Source organism: Hyla sarda, chromosome 12 (genome assembly GCF_029499605.1).
Source record: "Hyla sarda isolate aHylSar1 chromosome 12, aHylSar1.hap1, whole genome shotgun sequence".
NCBI lineage: Eukaryota > Metazoa > Chordata > Amphibia > Anura > Hylidae > Hyla > Hyla sarda.
This window is the reverse complement of record NC_079200.1, coordinates 54,975,813-54,993,202: the sequence shown is the minus strand read 5'-3', so window position 1 is coordinate 54,993,202 and position 17,390 is coordinate 54,975,813. Positions and strand designations below refer to the sequence as shown.

Below are 17,390 nucleotides of genomic sequence, written 5' to 3'. Positions count from 1 at the left end.
AGGGTACTCTGCCCCTATACATCTTATCCCCGATCCAAAGGATAGGGGATAAGATGTCCAATCTTGGCTGAGGCACCCCAGACATCCAGTGCACAGAGCAAACTTCGCTCAGTGCCGAATGACTGGCGAAAGGGGGCAGAGGCTCCTGACGTCACAGCCATGCCCCCTCAATGCAAGTCAATGGGAGGACGGCGTTACGGCCATCACGCCCCCTACCATAGACTTGCATTGAGGGGCCGTGGCATCACGAGCCTTCGGCGCGTCACCTCACACTCGTCCCCAGCGGCGGGACCCCCACGATCAGACATCTTATCTCCTATCCTTTGAATAGGGGATAAGATGTCTAGGGGCGGAGTACCCCTTTAAGTGAAAATCTTGGGTGAGTTCCCACACTTTTTTTCCCAGGACTTGACCCCTGGTCTAAATGCTTAATGCCACACATTGGCCCGATGGATGATTAGTTTGGTAAGGGTGCATGCACACCACATTTTCACTGTACAGGTGCTGGATCCGGCTGGGTGGGGGGTAAACCGTGCGATCCCGTACCCCAGGTGCTGAAATCCATTGACTTTAATGAGCTGACCGGAGTCACCGTTTTACTCCGTTCGGCTCATTTTTGACCCGTATCCGGTTTTCTGACCGGACCTAAAAATGTACTATGTTTATAGGTCCGGTCAGAAAAATGGATATGGGTCAAAACTGAGCCAACTGGAGTAAGGCTGGGTTCACACTACGTTTTCTCCCATACGGGAGCGCATACGGCAGGAGGGAACTAAAAGCTCGCGCTCCCGTATGTCATTCATTTCAATGAGCCGACCGGAGTGAAACGTTCGGTCCGGTCGGCTCATTTTTGTGCCGTATGCGCTTTTACAACCGGACCTAAAACCGTGGTTGACCACAGTTTTAGGTCCGGTTGTAAAAGCGCATACGGCGCAAAAATGAGCCGACCGGACCGAACGTTTCACTCCATTCGGCTCATTGAAATGAATGACATACGGGAGCGCATACGGTGACATACGGGAGCGCGAGCTTTTAGCTCCCTCCTGCCGTATGCGCTCCCGTATGGGAGAAAACGTAGTGTGAACCCAGCCTTAAACGGTGACTCCGGTCAGCTCATTAAAGTATATGGATTTCGGCACCGGTCTGGCTGGGGTACGGGATCGCACGGTTTCCCCTCCCACAGCCGGATCCGGCAACCGTACAGTAATACATTCGGTAATACTGGTGGCAGCCTAGTATGAAGCATGCTCAGCTCCTTAGCGCACTTCAAACAGCAGGAGTGGTTGCAGGATACATTTTGTGAAAAAAAAACTCTAAAATGCTAAAATAAAAATGGCTGCGTCCTCAAGGCCAAAATGGGCTGTGAGATTTAGGGTGACTCTGATAATCTGTTACTGGACTCTCCATGTCCGGACACTTTGCTCAGTATGATGCCCTCAGCCCGTAGGTGACCACGTATGATCGGAGGTGAAACACCTGACCGGCACGTGAAGGTCACCTCCTGTCCCTTTAACAAAACCGGGTCAGGGGCGGGGCTATGTGACGCAAATCAGCGACGTGACGCTCGACGTCGCGGCCTCCGATTGGTCGCCGCCTTTGTCAGGACTGCGCACTGTCCCGACGCCTGTGTCACTTGGTATCTGGCGGGCGGGGAGATCGTATCACCGGCAACATGAAGATTTGGACCTCGGAACACGTGTTCGAGTGAGTATCGGGGGGCATATGAGAAGCGGGGGGACCCATAGCAGTCTGTGCCGGGGCTTTATAACCTTGGTTTACTGATAGAATGTTCCAGAACGAGGTTAGGTAATCGGTGGGTCATGGGACTACAATTCCCGAAATGCCATCCGCCCTGAGCTGCTTCTTACCAATGAGGTTGCAACTGCAAGGCATGCTGGGACTTGTAGTTTCATAACGTCGAAGTGGTCACTGTCTACATAAACCACAGTTTGTAGTCCTATACATGGAGGGTAATTATAATTTGCTGACCTATCAATGGCAAATAAAGCAAATTGTCTTGTTATATGGTCGAGTACTTTAGACCTCCCCCGCATTTTATTTTTTATTTTTTATTTTTACTGCCGTGCAGTGTCACATGACTGTAGCAGCCAATCACAGCTTTCTATATGGTGAGGAGGTCATATCCTATAGCAATGGTGTCCAACTGTTACGAAACTACAACTCTCATCGTGCCATTGGCTGTCTGGGCATTCTAGGAGTTGTAGTTTTGCAGCTGCTGGAGGGTCACAGTTTGGAGACCACTGCTATAGAACAACATTCTGCAAGCTGTGGTTATAAAACAACAACTCCCATGGGGCATTATGGGAGTTGTAGTTTTGCCACAGCTTCTAAATCCATATACTCTATGGACGCTCAAGTGTCACTGCTGTGTCCTCTGGCAGCGATTTGTCTGCGCCATTTGTGGAAAGCCTCCGCCATGGGTAAGGGCCTAGGTCCAAGTGTTGTCTTTGTTGCATTGTCTCTGTGTAACACTACTATGACTGTTTAGTGTTTATAGAACGTATCCATGTCTCACCCTAAAGACCTGCGACCAGCTCTGCTACATTCCCCATACACAGTCACACACGTAGGTGCTGCAAGTACCCTGGGGCCTGGGCTGTGTCTGTTATACAGTGTTTCCCAACCAGGGTGCCTCCAGCTGTAGCAAAACTACAACTCCCAGCATGTCCCAATGTCTCTGCATGCTGGAAGTTGTAGTTCTGAAAAAGCTTAAAGGATAACTCCGGGATGTAACAACTTATCCCCTATCCTAAGGATAATGGATAAGTGTTAGATCACGGGGTGGGGGGGGGGGGGGGGGGGAATGGGGTGGTCAGACCACTGGGGCTCCCTGTGATCTCCCGAACGGTGCCCCCGAATCTCTGCATGAAATTAGCATTTTCGACCACCGCAGGAAGCCGCGGCCGACACGCTCCCTCCATGCAGTTCTATGGCAGAGCTGGAGACTGCCGAAAGCAGCGCTTTGGCTCTCCCATAGAGTTGCATGGAGGGAGCGTGTCGGCCATGGCTTCCTGCGGTGGTCGAAAATGCTAATTTTATGCAGGGAGCCGGGGCGCCCCCCTGGGGTTTAACACTTATCCACTATCCTTAGCATAGGGGATAAGTTGTTACATCCTGGAGTTATCCTTTAAGGTGCTCTGATTGTGAAAAACTGTTGTAAAATCTTATTATAGAGCTTCAGCCATCATATGGAGCCTCCTATGGGATGGTACTCTCCACTTTAATGTACGGAAGTACAGTCGGCCTACCACCAGTTCAATTTATGTTTCCGGTTACTGTCCCTTTAAGAAGCGTTATTGCTGTCGGTGATGGTTTAGGGACATCTATACCTGGCTTTCTGCACCCTACAGAACACCGGGCTTTCCAGCTGTTGTAAAACTACAGCACCCAGTGCGCTGCTGTCACCTACATCAGTCAGTGACACTTGTGCGTCGAGTATATGGACCCCACAGAACAATGTTCTCTGTGGTGGCTCTTCAGCTGTTGCAAAACTACAACTCCCAGCATGCCCTGACAGCCGAAGGCTGTCAGGGCATGCTGGGAGTTGTAGTTTTGCAACAGTCTGTAGAAAGCTGTTGGGGTCTGTTCACACTGAGGAATTGGAGAGAAATTTCCACGAGTAATTCCGCTCGCTTATTCCTCTCCAAGTCACTCAGCAGTGCCATACCCTATTGACCTAAATTGAATTCCGCTCCTCAGTGCACACTGAGGATTTTCCGCATGCGAAATTCCGACGCGGAATTCCGTTCCGCATGAAGAATGAACATGTTCTTTCTTTATGCAAAATCCATGTGTAAATCCCCATAGACCACTATTTATTTTTTTTTATTTTTTTTTTGCCAAAGGCGATTTTGCACGGAATTTGTGCAGAAATTCCTCGTGAAAAAAAGGGGAAATTCTAATTGGTGGTTGTCGTCTAGCAAAAAAAAAATAAAAAATTTCCTCCTACATTCCACGGAAATTCTGTGACAGAATTTTTAATCGAGAATACCTCGCCAATTCCTCAGTGTGAACGTACCCTTATACACTGTCAGCACTGATCATCTGACAGCCAGTTGACAATTTATTCTTCCACTTCCAGGAGGAGTAAAGGGGGGGGGGGGGGGATGAGCAGAATATTTACTGACACAGACAGGTTAGGAGTCGGGACAGATCCTCTTTTCTAATTCTGTAGTTATATGTATGTGAATGCTTTGTCCCATCTACAGGCCGTAGCATGCTGGTATTTGCAGTTCTCCGCCTGGGAGGGCCTCAGTCATTCTGCGACCTTTCATTTACACATCAGAGACAAGTTTGAAAGGTTTCCTAATGACTCTTTGCCGTCTTTGTATCCTGACCGCGGTGACCGCCGTCATGTAATAGCGACAACATTCCCGGACTCCTGTATAACAGGTTAGTCCCTGTTGGTATGTGGACGCTGCGGCCGCTATCTTCTGATAAAGGAGATTGGCGCTTATCAGGCGAGTTTGAGATTATTCCCCAAATTTTTATCCGATGATTTTCAGCACGTGAAAAGGTCCCCTCTTAAAGGGACCCCTTCCTTACAGCTATACCCTAGGTATGAAGGCGTCTCTGCTGAAGAACACTACAGCCAGCTTGCATTGGCTGATAACAGAGAGTAATTGCATTTTGTATGTGCATTGTAGAATGGATCTTAGACTTTGTCTACTCGTATAGAAAGCTTGTGAGGTCGGCAGCGTGCCCTGTTATTTTTACTTGCAGGCGTTTCCTACCGCTGGCCGTTCCTATATTTGGCAGTGTAGAGGTTAAGTGTCTGCAGGGTAGCGGCCATTTTGGTTGAGGTGATGGGACCAGCATGTGTTACTGGTTAGTACTGGGAATGTAAAGGGGAGGGGGTAGGGTCCCCGTGACTGCCGGCTTCTTGTTCACGTGAATTTCCATTACAGCATGCGTGCCGCCTCTCCATGTGACCTGATATAGTTTAGTTTGTAATCTTATCTGCACCATTGTTCCCTGTTATCAGCCATTTTTACCAGATAAAACTCACTGTGAAGAGAAAGCTTTTACAACACAGGTGTATCCTATCTAGTCTTCAGCATCCGATAACTGTATATTACTGTAGTCCAGTGTTACCCAATCAGGGTTCCTCCAGATGTTGCAAAACTACAACTCCCAGCATGCCCGAACAGCCTACGGCTGTTCGGGCATGCTGGGAGTTGTAGTTTTGCAACGTCTGGAGGCACCTTGATTGGGAAACACTAATGTACACATCAGGTCTCATCGGAACACGTGGTTTTTCATATTCTGCAACTCTTCAGTTCCCGTATTATAGAGGAAGCGTTGCGTCTTTGCAGTACAGTACTCTTTTATCTTCCTACGTAATAGACAGGTACCAACTGATCTAATGCAGCAACAACCTGTCGGGTATGCTGGGAGTTGTAGTTTGCACCAGCTAGACTGGTAGATCACTCTGTCCCAGCAGCAGCAGCCTCCTCCAGGTCTCATTGCATTTCCAGCCCTCTTGGCTATGCTGCTGATTTAAAGGGGAACTCCATTACTAGACATCTTATTCCCTATCCACAGGGGGGTCTGACTGCTGCAACCCCCGCGGTACTAGACATCCTGGGGGAGATTTATCAAAACCCGTCCAGAGGAAAAGTTGTCCAGTTTCCCATAGCAACCAATCAGATTGATTATTTCATTTTTAACAAGGCCTCTGCAAAATGAAAGAAGCCATCTGATTGGTTACTATGAGCAACTGGGCAACTTTTCCTCTGGACGGGTTTTGATAAATCTCCCCCCCCCCCCCCTTATCCCCTATCCACCGGGGATCTGACTGCTGCAACCTCTGTAATCTCTGGCCCGGCACCCTGGCGTTCTGAACATTTAGGGTAGGTTCAGACTACGGAATTTCCGCCTGCAATTCTGCTTTGAAATTGTAAGCAGAAATTCCGCTTGCTAAAATGCATAGTGTAGTGAAAGGTTTTCCATTCACAAATTCACACTTCGGAATTTGTGAACGGAAAATCCGCTTGGAAATTTCCGCCTTAAGAAAGGCGGTGCTCTTTCTTCCGGCGGAAATCTGCGAGGAACACATTGCAGTCTATTGGAGACTGCAGTGTCCGCGCGGTTCTAGCGCTGACTGACTCAGTCAGCGCTGGCCGCACTTGGAATCTCCGGGCGGAAATTTTCTGCCCGGAGATTCCGTAGTCTGAACCTAGCCTTAGGGTATGTTCACACTGCGGAATTCTGCGAGTAGAATTCCACGCAGTAAACATTACCATCAGTGTGAATGGGTTTTCCCCAAGACCCTTTCACTCTGTGGAATTTCAGTGGCAGACAATTCCGCCGCTGAAATAGTTCCATGCAAAGAAAGAACATGTTCATTCTTTGCGCGGAATTCTGTGAGCACTGCATAGCCGGTAATGGTGACGGCGCAGTGCCGCGCGGTCCTACTGCCAAAGTATTTTTGGGGGCGGCTGCCTGAAGGAATCACCACTCGTGGTATTCTGCGAGCGGAGATTCCGCAGTGTGAACGTACTCCAATGTGTTAGGCTTCAGAACGGCCGTGGTCGACGCGACCCCTCCATTTATGTCTATGGGAGAGATGGAGATACAGCATTCGCGTGTCTCCGCCTCTCCCATAGAGATGTATGGTGGGGGGGGGGGGTTGAACCCAGTTTCGGCCTGTGGTTTACAGAAATCAGGTAAGGAGTGGAGATGGCTCCGTGCACACGGATTAGGCCCCTTTCACACTACAGGTATCGTCCTGCTTTTTTACTCCTGTTAGTTTACAATTGGTAATAACGGATGATAACTGACCATCATTGTTATTTTGAATGTTTTTTTTTCTTAAAAAACCTGATGTTCATCCATTATTGCCAGTTACATCCGTGTTTTTTTTTTTTTCTTTTATCAGGTTTGTAACGCTTTTTTTGTACAGCTGTACTGAGCATGCGCAGTACAAAAAAAAAAACGATGTTAAAAAACCTGACAACAACTGACCATAACGGATGTTTTTTTTATTTTTATTTTTTTTGAACACCCGGTTCCCATAGACTTCAATGTTAAATTTTAACATCCGGTTTTTCACAATTTTTTTTTTTTTTGCCGGACCAAAAATTAGTGCATGCACCGTTTATTGTGGCGGCAAAAATAACTGAAACAGACGTACCTGATGCAAAAGGATGTTCAAAAAATCCCATTGACATGAATAGGATTTTTTGACGGCCGTTTTCAGGACTTTTTGCCGGGAGTAATAACGGAGGTTTTTACAGGATAATTCCTGTAGTGGGAAAGGGGACTTACGGGGTGCCGGGCAGCCAGACCCACTGCCATCAGATCAGACACATCCCCTATTCTGGAGATAGAGGAGATGATGTCTAGTACCGGAGTTAACCTTTAAAGGTCTAAGACACTGTTCTCTCTGTAACAAAACTACAACACCCAGTACCTTGACAGCCAACAGCTGGGAGTTGTACAGTCCTGTATTACAGTTCCTGCATGTGGTGACCAATGTGTTTTGCAAATCTGCATTCAGTAACTGCAATGTTGGACTAAACCCCAATATGGGGACTTGGGATGTTCAGTGATTCAGTATATTTTATTTAGCGTGCAGAGAACAGAACATTCTGAAATAATTTGTAGTACAAGGGCTGGGCAGCTCCACCTTGTACTGGAAGCAGCGGGCAGACCTGTCATCGGTAATTACCATAGAACATAAGGCTTGTTCTGGATTCTTTTAGGGTAGGGCCACACATTGCATATACGCAGAGCAAGTATTTCACGTTGTGCTAAATCTGCCGCACAGCAGGAAGTATGCTGCGTATTTTCTGCTGCGAGCAGACAGAAAAGGCTCCCCGTCAGCAGCCCTGTGTGTGCAGTGAGGTTTGGAAACGGGACCAGCACGCCAATGTAACTGACGCGCAGTTCGGCTCCAAACCTCACTGCACACACAGGGCTGCTGTTGGGTAGCCCTCTGTGTCTGCTTGTAGGAGAATATGCAGCGTATTTCCCACTACACAGTGTGAAATACGCTGAATATATGCAATATGTGCCTTAGGGCAACATCTTGCAAACTGTGTGTCTCCAGCTGTTACAAAACTTCGAGAATGCTGAGACAAACAAAGGCTTATTGGTGGCGCTGGAGAGTCGTCTCTATTCCACATTGAAGAAAACTAATTTGCATACCCCCTATATCGAGTAATGCCTGTGAGGGCTCATGCACACTACAAATATTCTGCTTACAATTCGCTTGTTCAGTGCTGGTTCATGCACACTACGGAAGTTCCGTAGCGAAACCTCCAAATTCCGCCAAAAGAATGAACATTAGTGATCGACCGATTATCAGTTTGGCCGATAATCACGATTTTGGAAATCGGTATCAGCAATTACCTTGCCGATGTGCCGATAATGCCCCACCCCCAGCCAGAGACGACTGTCGCCACCGCTACCCCATTTCCTCCCCTCATCCTCTGCCCACATGCCGCTGCCACATTGCCTCCCCCCATCCTCTTCCCACATACCGCCACCACCCCATCGCCTCACCCCATCCCCGATGTTATAATTACCTATTCCTGGGGTCCGCGATCCTTCTGGCTCCTGCGCTGTTGCTGTGCGCTGCGTAATGACGAGGGACGTCCCCAAAGCGACGTCGCCGACAGTGCGCACAGTGACAGCGCAGGACGTCGACGGAGCCAGAAGTATCGCGGATCCCCTGGAACAGGTAATTATGAAACCGGGGATGGGGGAGGCGATGGGGTGGTGGCGGTATGTGGGCAGAGGATGGGGGGAGGCAATGGGGCAGCGGCATGTGGGGAGGTGATGGGGCAACTGTGGTGGTTAGACTCAGGACCCCAGGACAGGCAGGGGGGAGAGAAGCGGGCGGCGGTCTCTGGCACGGCAAAACTGCTGCAGTTCATTCATTTAAAGCGCCCGCTTTAAATCATTGATCTGCCATGGCTTCTGCCCCGCCGGGGGGGGGTTGAAATAGCCGATAACTTATACCGGAATATTGGTATAAGTTATCGGCTATTGACCTGAAAGGTGACAGATTATCGGTATCGGCCCTAAAAATTCGATATCGGTCGATCCCTAATGAACATGTTCGTAATTTGGGCGGAATCCTTCTGGAAGGCCCATTAGCTAGTAATATTTTGACATGAAGGCTTTATTTCAGTGGCAAATTTGGAACAAAATGAACCCCGATTCCGGCCTGATCCGCTGATGGAATAAAGAAATTCCTTGCAGAATGTACGCGTGGGCCCTGGGACTCCGTACACCCAGATGAGTTTATCCAGGGATCAAAATTAGAATAACCTTTTTTCTTTTACATTTCAGCCACCCTTGGGAAACTGTAACAACGGCAGCAATGCAGAAATATCCCAATCCAATGAATCCAAATGTGGTTGGTGTAGATGTACTGAACAGGCACGTGGACCACAGTGGGAAGCTGCACAGCCACCGGCTACTGAGCACAGAATGGGGAATGCCTTCCTTGGTCAAATCCGTAAGTCAGAGTTTCCATCATCCTTTAGGGCAGTGTTTTTCAACCAGTGTGCCTCCAGCTGTGGCAAAACTACAACTCCCAGCATGCCCGGACAGCCAACGGCTGTCCGGGCATGCTGGGAGTTGTAGTTTTGCAACAGCTGGAGGCACACTGGTTGAAAAACAATGCTTTAAGGTTACAGTTCCCTCCCCCGGTGAGTGCTGAGTGAGGTTTTGCCATCAGTGAGTGACCTTTACCAGGCACAAAGGAATGGCTGTATCAGCAGAGTGTGTCCATTGTAAGCACCGACTATGCAAGGACTTGAGCATGAGTGCAGAAGTGTGGACCTTGAGGTTTTCACTGCAGGTTATCAGCCCATGTCTTGTATGATTGAACTTAGTAGTTGTTTTTGGGGTCCTTTTGTAGATTATTGGGGCATCGAGGACGAAGACCTACATCCAGGAGCATTCGGTGGTGGATCCTGAGGCCAAAACAATGGAACTAAAGTCCGCTAATGTAAGTGCCATACAATCCTTCTAATATGACTAGATGAGGGCAGCCTCTAAGTATAGGTGGACAGAAGTACACAGGATTTTTTGGCCTTATGTGTTAACAGCCTAGTGGGTTTATAGAGATTGACATGTTCTTTCTGCAGATACTGACTTGTTCTCTTCCCTCCACTTGTCATTTCAGATCACCTTCACACATATGATATCTGTGGACGAAAGACTAGTCTACAAGCCACATCCCCAGGATGACAAAAAGTAAGTTTGCTGTACCCTGCAGTAAATACATGAAATACTAGTGTTGGTGTGGCAAGGGGACAGTGAATAGAGAGAGTGTAGGAAATGTGACCTTGCAGATAAAACCCTCCCCCCTCTCAAGGACAGTAGAAGATTTGCAGCCCCTAGCTTGTATAGCAGAATGTCTGCAGTGCCTTCACATACTGGTATATAGTATGTATGAATGAAAAAATATTTCAGACAGTTAGTGCTTTATTTAAACCCCACCAGGACCAAGGGCGTACAGGTACGCCCTTGCATCCTGGACCTTAAGGATCAAGGGCGTACCTGTATGCCCTAGTCCCGTTAACAGGGTTTAAACCGTCTTCACGAGCTGAGAATGGGTTAAACCCGGTGGGTACCAGTTGCTAGGCAGCCAGGACCCACGGCTAATGCTGGGCACCGCCGATCGGGACGCTCAGTGGAGCTGATCAGGACATCGCGGGTCCCAATCAGCTAAGTGAATGGCGGGAGGGTCCTCACCTGCCTCCAGGAGGAGGAAAGACTAAAATTTTCTTCAATTTTTTCGCACAATGAATTTTTTTTTCCGTTTCGCCTTAGATTTTTGGGTAAAATGATGTCATTACAAAGTAGAATTGGTGGCGCAAAAATAAGCCATCATATGTATTTTTATGTGCAAAATTGAAAGGGTTATGATTTTTAAAGGGTAAGGAGGAAAAAACGAAAGCGCTAAAAAAGTAAAATGTTTGGTCCTTAAGGGGTTAAGGTTAAAATGGGCTTTGGTCCTTAAGGGGTTAATCACTGATTTGGCTCTTGCAGTATGTCGTGCTTCATTTCTCCTGTAGAAGCGCTGCAGGAAAACAGTCCTTGCTGCTGGGTTCCCCCACATATTACAGCTGATCACTATGGGGTTCAGCAGCTTAGTGTTGGAGGGTACAGTGTTCGTAATGTTGGGAACTGCTTTAACTTCTGTATAATCTTCTTATTTATTTTTTATTTATTTTTTTATTTTTAGAACTGTCCTGACCCAGGAAGCCATTATAGCTGTAAAAGGAGTCAGTCTGAGCAGCTATTTGGAGGGAATGATGGCAAATACCATATCCAGCAATGCCAACAAGGTAAGTGGTGTTAAAGACTTGCACCCATCCATGACATTGCATTACATGGATAGTTGGGTGCCCCCTCTATGCTGGAGGATGACTATATACCAAAAAAAACACACAATATCCCATATCCCAGATCTTTCGAAGATATCCCTTTGAGGTTGGTAACATCTGATGTGGATGTTTTTGCTAAAGCAGAAGTATATAAAATCAGGTAGCGGGTGCCATGGAAGGATATCCACCTGTGTAGCAAGAAAAGTAGTCCATGGCACTCCAAAGTGAATCAATCCATAAACTTATTTACACAAAAATATGTAATCACAGGTAGTTTGTGAAACACATGTAAGAAGTATATATATTCCTTGATCCAACTTGTTATGCAAAGAACATAAAATTTGGATGCTTCTGTCCGCCCGGGACCTTTTATCAAGCCACATATGTATGTGGGGTGTATAGGATATGCAGTTTCTCAGTCGGTGGTAAATAAATTTTCCCTACTGCAGCATCAGCATGGTAAAGGCAGTACCACATGGAACTATTAACAGTTGGCTAAAGTGTACCACTGTATCAGCTGCTTATATATAAGCAATCCCCATTTTCGTGCTCATAAAGAGTTGTAGTTCCAAATAAAAAGTACAGCAAAACATCCTCCAGGAGATACTCCCCAAGAAGATTGGGAGGATCCCTGTTCAGAACATTTTAAAGGGTACCTATCATTTAAAAAAGTTTTTATATGTTGTTAAGAAACCTATTTCTATTAGGTTTCTAAATACATGTTATTAAAAAAAAATTTTTATTTTAACTTGGGAAACCCCACCACTAGGGGTCTCCCTATATGTCCTGGGCGCTACATTTCGGACTCGTGCTGCTTGCCTGGCATGAGTCCAAAATCTGACTGAAGCCGGGACACGTTACCAGCAAAGCGCTGCTCCCTGCCTGTCAATCAGACCGGCGGGAGCGAGCGCTGTGCCTGCAGCAGCTGCGGACATGGCTGACTGGGGACAGGTGACAGAGGAAGAAGTTCTCATCTTCTCCCTGCAGCTTCTCCGCTGCTCCAGACTCCATGTACCACCGTGAAACTGAGGGCGGAAGTGGTCCCCCCAGCAGGCTTCAGTGACGTAGCACCTGCTGGGGCACACCCACATCCTCCTGCCAGCAGTTCACTCTGTGAGCAAGAAGAAAGGGTACAAAACAGACCTTTTTTAAAGCTCTTATTTATTTTTAAAGGGCAGGGGGGTGTTAGGTGTAGTTAGGGAACACAACATGAGTTAGTTTAGGAAAGTTTATTTGGTGACAGGTACCATTTAAAGGAAGACTGGGTTCTTTAACATGTATAGGAATTTCAGATGTTTTTGCTTTTAAATCTCTTTGCATGATCTGTACATTTACAGAACTGGTGCTAGATAACGCTAAGTGCTGTAAATGTACAGTGCAAGGATGGTACTGGAGCTGTGTTCACACCATTCGCATCAGTTGTCAGCTGCATGTTACACCCTGCCTACTTAATTCCTTAGATGCCACAGTCAATAGAGAGGGGGCATCTAAGTGGTAAGGAAGAGGGAGAGGACTCTCCTATCAAACTATAGAGCCACTTCATTGCTATAACCACAATTACCATGGCAATTTGGTAGAATATGGAGTAACAATTAAAAAAAAAATTATTGTGAACAGAATTTAGAGATGAGGATTCTGGGTCATCCTTCTATTTTTCCCATTGCAGGGTCGGGATGCCTTGGAATGGGTCATCAGTAAACTAAACACTGAATTAGGGGATCTGAAAGCAACAACCAGAGGAGGCATCAGGACGACCATGGCTGCGGCAGCCTATGTAGAGGAATGATTGTTCAGCACAAGTGATTCATACTGGAAAGGCTGCGTCGTCTCTCCGTGCACATAGTCTATTTATTCTTATTTAAGAATGTATTATATTATGTAGGATTTTTTTCAAATTGAAGCTTGGAGAGAAGTGGGAACAAGAAGACTGGGACCAGGCTGTGAAGTGATCGCTTATAACTGTAGCATCGTCTCTTCCTAATAAACCAAGTTTCTAATGTCGGCGCAGTTGAGACGTTATCGCACCAGCTTCATGGCCTCCGTCGGACCAAGAGTCATGTTAAACCAGTGCTTCTTTATGAAGTCCCCCGCACTGCTCTAAAAGAATGTTCTGACTATGTTTAGACCCTTATGAATACACATACCTCTAGCATGCTAGATCAGGGGATCCCTCTGGATCCGCGACCAATCTCTTGACCATTGACTTATACAGAAAGCAGTGGAGCTGACTTGGTCGTTTGTGGAGCCTATTGTAATATCACGTAGCTGCAACATATGCAAACAATGGTAATGCAATAGCCAGATAAATGACAAATTCAGCCCTGCTATATCTGTGAGTGGCTGCATTTAGAGCATTGTTATACCCCTGAAACATGATATAATGGTGGTCTCTGTTTTAGTAGCTGAATGTTACCCAGACCAGATTTTAGTTTGTAGGGCTTGTTGCCCCTCTATACAGCAGCCATACTGGTGGCGATGTGTTAAGACCAGTGCAAGTAAATCTTATTTTCTAGTGTTGCCAAAGCAACCAAATGACCACTCTTCCATCTAGTACATGTTAGAACGTAAAAGTAGAAACTTGATTGGTCGCTATGGGCAAAACTGTACATTTTAAATTGCGGCAGTAATAATTCTCTCTTGTCTTATGACCACTGCTCTATAGATCAGTGACTGGCGGCCAAACCTAAGCATTATAATGTGCTTTATGGCTTTGGCTGCATTACTCTTTTTGCTCATTTATGTGAATGGTCAGTTTTGCAAGTTACAGAAAAACTTGGGGTACAGTTTTTTTTTGGGGGGGGGGGAGCGGGTTAACATTTGCAAATGTGGCATTGGTACAGCAAGGAATCCGCAGCATAAACTCGCATGGTAACCATTGTGTTTTGGGAGGGGTGGGATTTAAAGTTATAGAAAATGTTGCTAGTTTGGTTCTTGAATGGGAAAAAAAACCCCACAAATTTTCAATTGGAATTTTTTCTTGTCATGGCCGAAATCTGCAGCGGGCAAATTTCCTATAGCGGTTGTATACTCCTCATATAGGACAGTAGAACCCAGAACTGGAATCTGTAGTAAAGGGGTACTCTAGTCATAAAACATATGCTTAGGAATTTCGGTAGGAAATGTCTGTGCAGCAGAATCCCATTGCTGGCAGTGGGATTCCCCTGTACAGTAAACACTTCAGAATTTTAGTGCCGACGTTCCGCCACTAAAATGTTGTCGCCAAAAGGCGGAATTTGTTTTTCAGTCTATGGGGATCGCAATGTCAGCGCGGTCCTAGTGCCTACTGATTCAGTCGGCGCTGGCTGCACTCTGAAGCTCTGAATGGAATTTTTCCGTCCAGAGCTTCGTAAGTATGAACTTAGCCTTGTTGTGCAGGTCAACTGATATATGGCAGTGAATACTCCTTTAAAACATTTTCCAGCTTCCATGTTGTCATACAAGTCCATAATGATATGTTTGTTTGTTTACTGTTGAAATGCTAACAAAAAGTTTTTCTAATCGCTATTCACTGGTGTGGAACAATATGGCGGCTGCAGTAAACAAAGGGGGAAAAAAAGCTAAAACTTAATAACCCATATGTGGGTTCGGCCATTGCTGGTTCAGGAATGTCAGAAATGTAATAACCCAAAATGATATTTTTAACAGCTTACTTTATTTTACTTTCTAACACCCATTATCTAGCCCAGTCTTTTTAGATTAATATGGTAACGGCAGTTCCCCCAAATTGACGTGTACAAAAAATTCACAGTACTTAGTATGTAGACTACATGGCAGCCATTTTGTATCTACCTCTGAATAATATGGATGGATCAAAATGTGTGGTAATCAAACAAAATGGTTGCCTTTGCCTGACCCGCCACAGAAAACGTGTCTCTTTGTTAGCTGCTGCAACCAGTTAGGGGGCTGCTTTTGGTTTTGCATGGCTGAACTCTGGTTGGTTGCTGGGGGCAACAAGGTTATTTTGCTTTCTATGAGGCAGTTTTGTTGTTTTGAAGTTATTTGAAGGACTTTAGGTCAGCACTTGCCTTTTTTCTTGGGTAAGGTAGATGTGAAGTACTGTATAAAAGCCGTGGTCTGGAACATGTGGCTGAGCAGCTGAAACTATAACTCCCAGCATGGCCTTCTCAGGGCACTATAGGAGTTGTAGTCTCACAACAGATGCTCAGCCACAGGTTGCACACCGGCGGTTTGGGAAAATGACACAATTTTTGTGCTTGCTTGTGAAAGAAAATGTAACATGGCCTTATTTGTACAGACAATAAGGGTTAAACAAACATTTTGTACGACTAGCACTCCTGAGTTTATTTTTATATTGACCTTGTTGTTTATGTAATGTATGTCATGTCGACAAGCAAATGCCAGTAAAAACTGGGAACGAAACAAACTGTGTCGATCTTTATTGGAAACAAAATGGTGGGCGTGTTGTGTAATGTAGTGAAGAGCACTGAAATAGATCACAATTTACCACATATTTGCCAACAGTGACATGGGGAGATGCTATGTAGTACATGGTGTGAAGAGTGACTTTTACTGGATGCCCCTCTCAATTACATAGGGCAAACCCAAACCTAAATAAGGGGGATTGGGGCTGTCCAAGACACCCACAATCCCCCTGAAGGGATAGGAGTGAGGTGGCAGGGTGCCACCCCTGCTATTGGTCAGTCAGAAGCGACCGACCAATAGCAGATCGGGGGGGGGGGGGTTAAAGTTGGGTTCTGCCCACCCACAGTAGTCCGGGCAGAACAGGGGAACTGTCCTGTGACCGGCGCCGGAAGTCGCTTACCATCGGCGGTGGCAGCAATGACTTGCGGTTGGCTCCCTGGTGCAGACTACGGAAGCCGGTGAGTTGCCTAGCAACACCTGGAGGGCTACAGTTTGGGGACCACTTTACAGTGGTCTCTAAACTGTAGCCCTCCAGATGTTGCAAAACTACAACTACCAGCATGCCCAGACAGCTGTTTTCTCTCTTGGCATGCTGGGATTTGTAGTTTTGCAACATCTGGAGGGCCACAGTTTGGAGATCACTGTGCAGTGGTTTCTAAACCATGGCCCTCTAAATCTTGCAAAACTACAACTCCCAGCATGCACAAACAGCATACGGCTATCATGCCATGCTGGGAGTTGTAGTTGAGTACTTCCAGCTGTTGTATAACTAAATCTCCCAGCATGCCCTTCAGCGATCAGTAAATGCTGGGAGTTGTAGTTTTGCAACAGCTGGAGGAACACTGGTTGGAAAATACTGAGTTAGATAGCAGAACTTAACTGAAGGTTTTCCAACCAGTGTGCCTCCAGCTGTTGCAAAAGTACAACTCGCAGCATGCATGGTCAGTCAGTGCATGTTGGGAGTTGTAGTTTTGCAACAGCTGGAGGTTTGCCCCCCCCAGGGTACATTCACACGGGCGGGTTTACAGTGAGTTTCCTGCTTCAAGTTTGAGCTGCGGCAAATTTTCCGCCACAGCGCAAAATCCTAGCGGGTAACTCACTGTAAACCCCCGCCTGTGTGAATGTACCCTAAAAACACTACACTACTCTAACACATAATAAAGGGTAAAACACTACATATACATCCCCTTACACTGTTTTCCCCCCCCCCCCCCCCCCCAATAAAAATGAAAAACGTATCGTACGGCAGTCTTTCCAAAATGGAGGCTCCAGCTGTTGCAAAACAACAACTCCCAGCATTTCCCGGACAGCCACTGACTGTCCAGGCATGCTGGGAATTTAGCAACAGCTGGAGGCACCCTGTTTGGGAATCGTTGGCGTAGAATACCCCTATGCAATCCCAAATGTAGTCCTCAAATGCGCATGGCGCTCTCTCACTTCGGAGCCCTGTCGTATTTCAAGGAAACCGTTTAGGGCCACATATGGGGTATTTCCGTACTCGGGAGCAATTGCGTTACAAATTTTGGGGGGCTTTTTCTCGTTTTACCCCTTTATGAAAAGGATAAGTTGGGGTGTACACCAGCATGTTAGTGTAAAAAAAAAAAAAAAAAAGTTTACACTTACATGCTGGTGTTGCCC

At 46.5% G+C, this 17,390-nt stretch overlaps 1 protein-coding gene across 2 annotated transcripts; it reads left to right on the top strand.

Moving 5' to 3' along the window:
* The first annotated feature begins 1,545 nt into the window (after window positions 1-1,545).
* On the top strand, window positions 1,546-15,770 carry PRELID3B (PRELI domain containing 3B). 2 transcript variants are annotated; one of them, XM_056549079.1, is made up of 6 exons: window positions 1,546-1,704; window positions 9,322-9,490; window positions 9,896-9,985; window positions 10,163-10,233; window positions 11,228-11,330; window positions 13,036-15,770. In XM_056549079.1, exons 1-6 carry the CDS (start codon window positions 1,673-1,675, stop codon window positions 13,153-13,155), a joined length of 585 nt encoding a protein of 194 aa, XP_056405054.1. In that variant the 5' UTR covers window positions 1,546-1,672; the 3' UTR covers window positions 13,156-15,770. The 2 variants fall into 2 exon arrangements, with proteins under 2 accessions (XP_056405054.1, XP_056405055.1); XM_056549080.1 differs by lacking the exon at window positions 1,546-1,704 and adding an exon at window positions 4,238-4,413.
* Window positions 15,771-17,390: the final 1,620 nt, after the last annotated feature.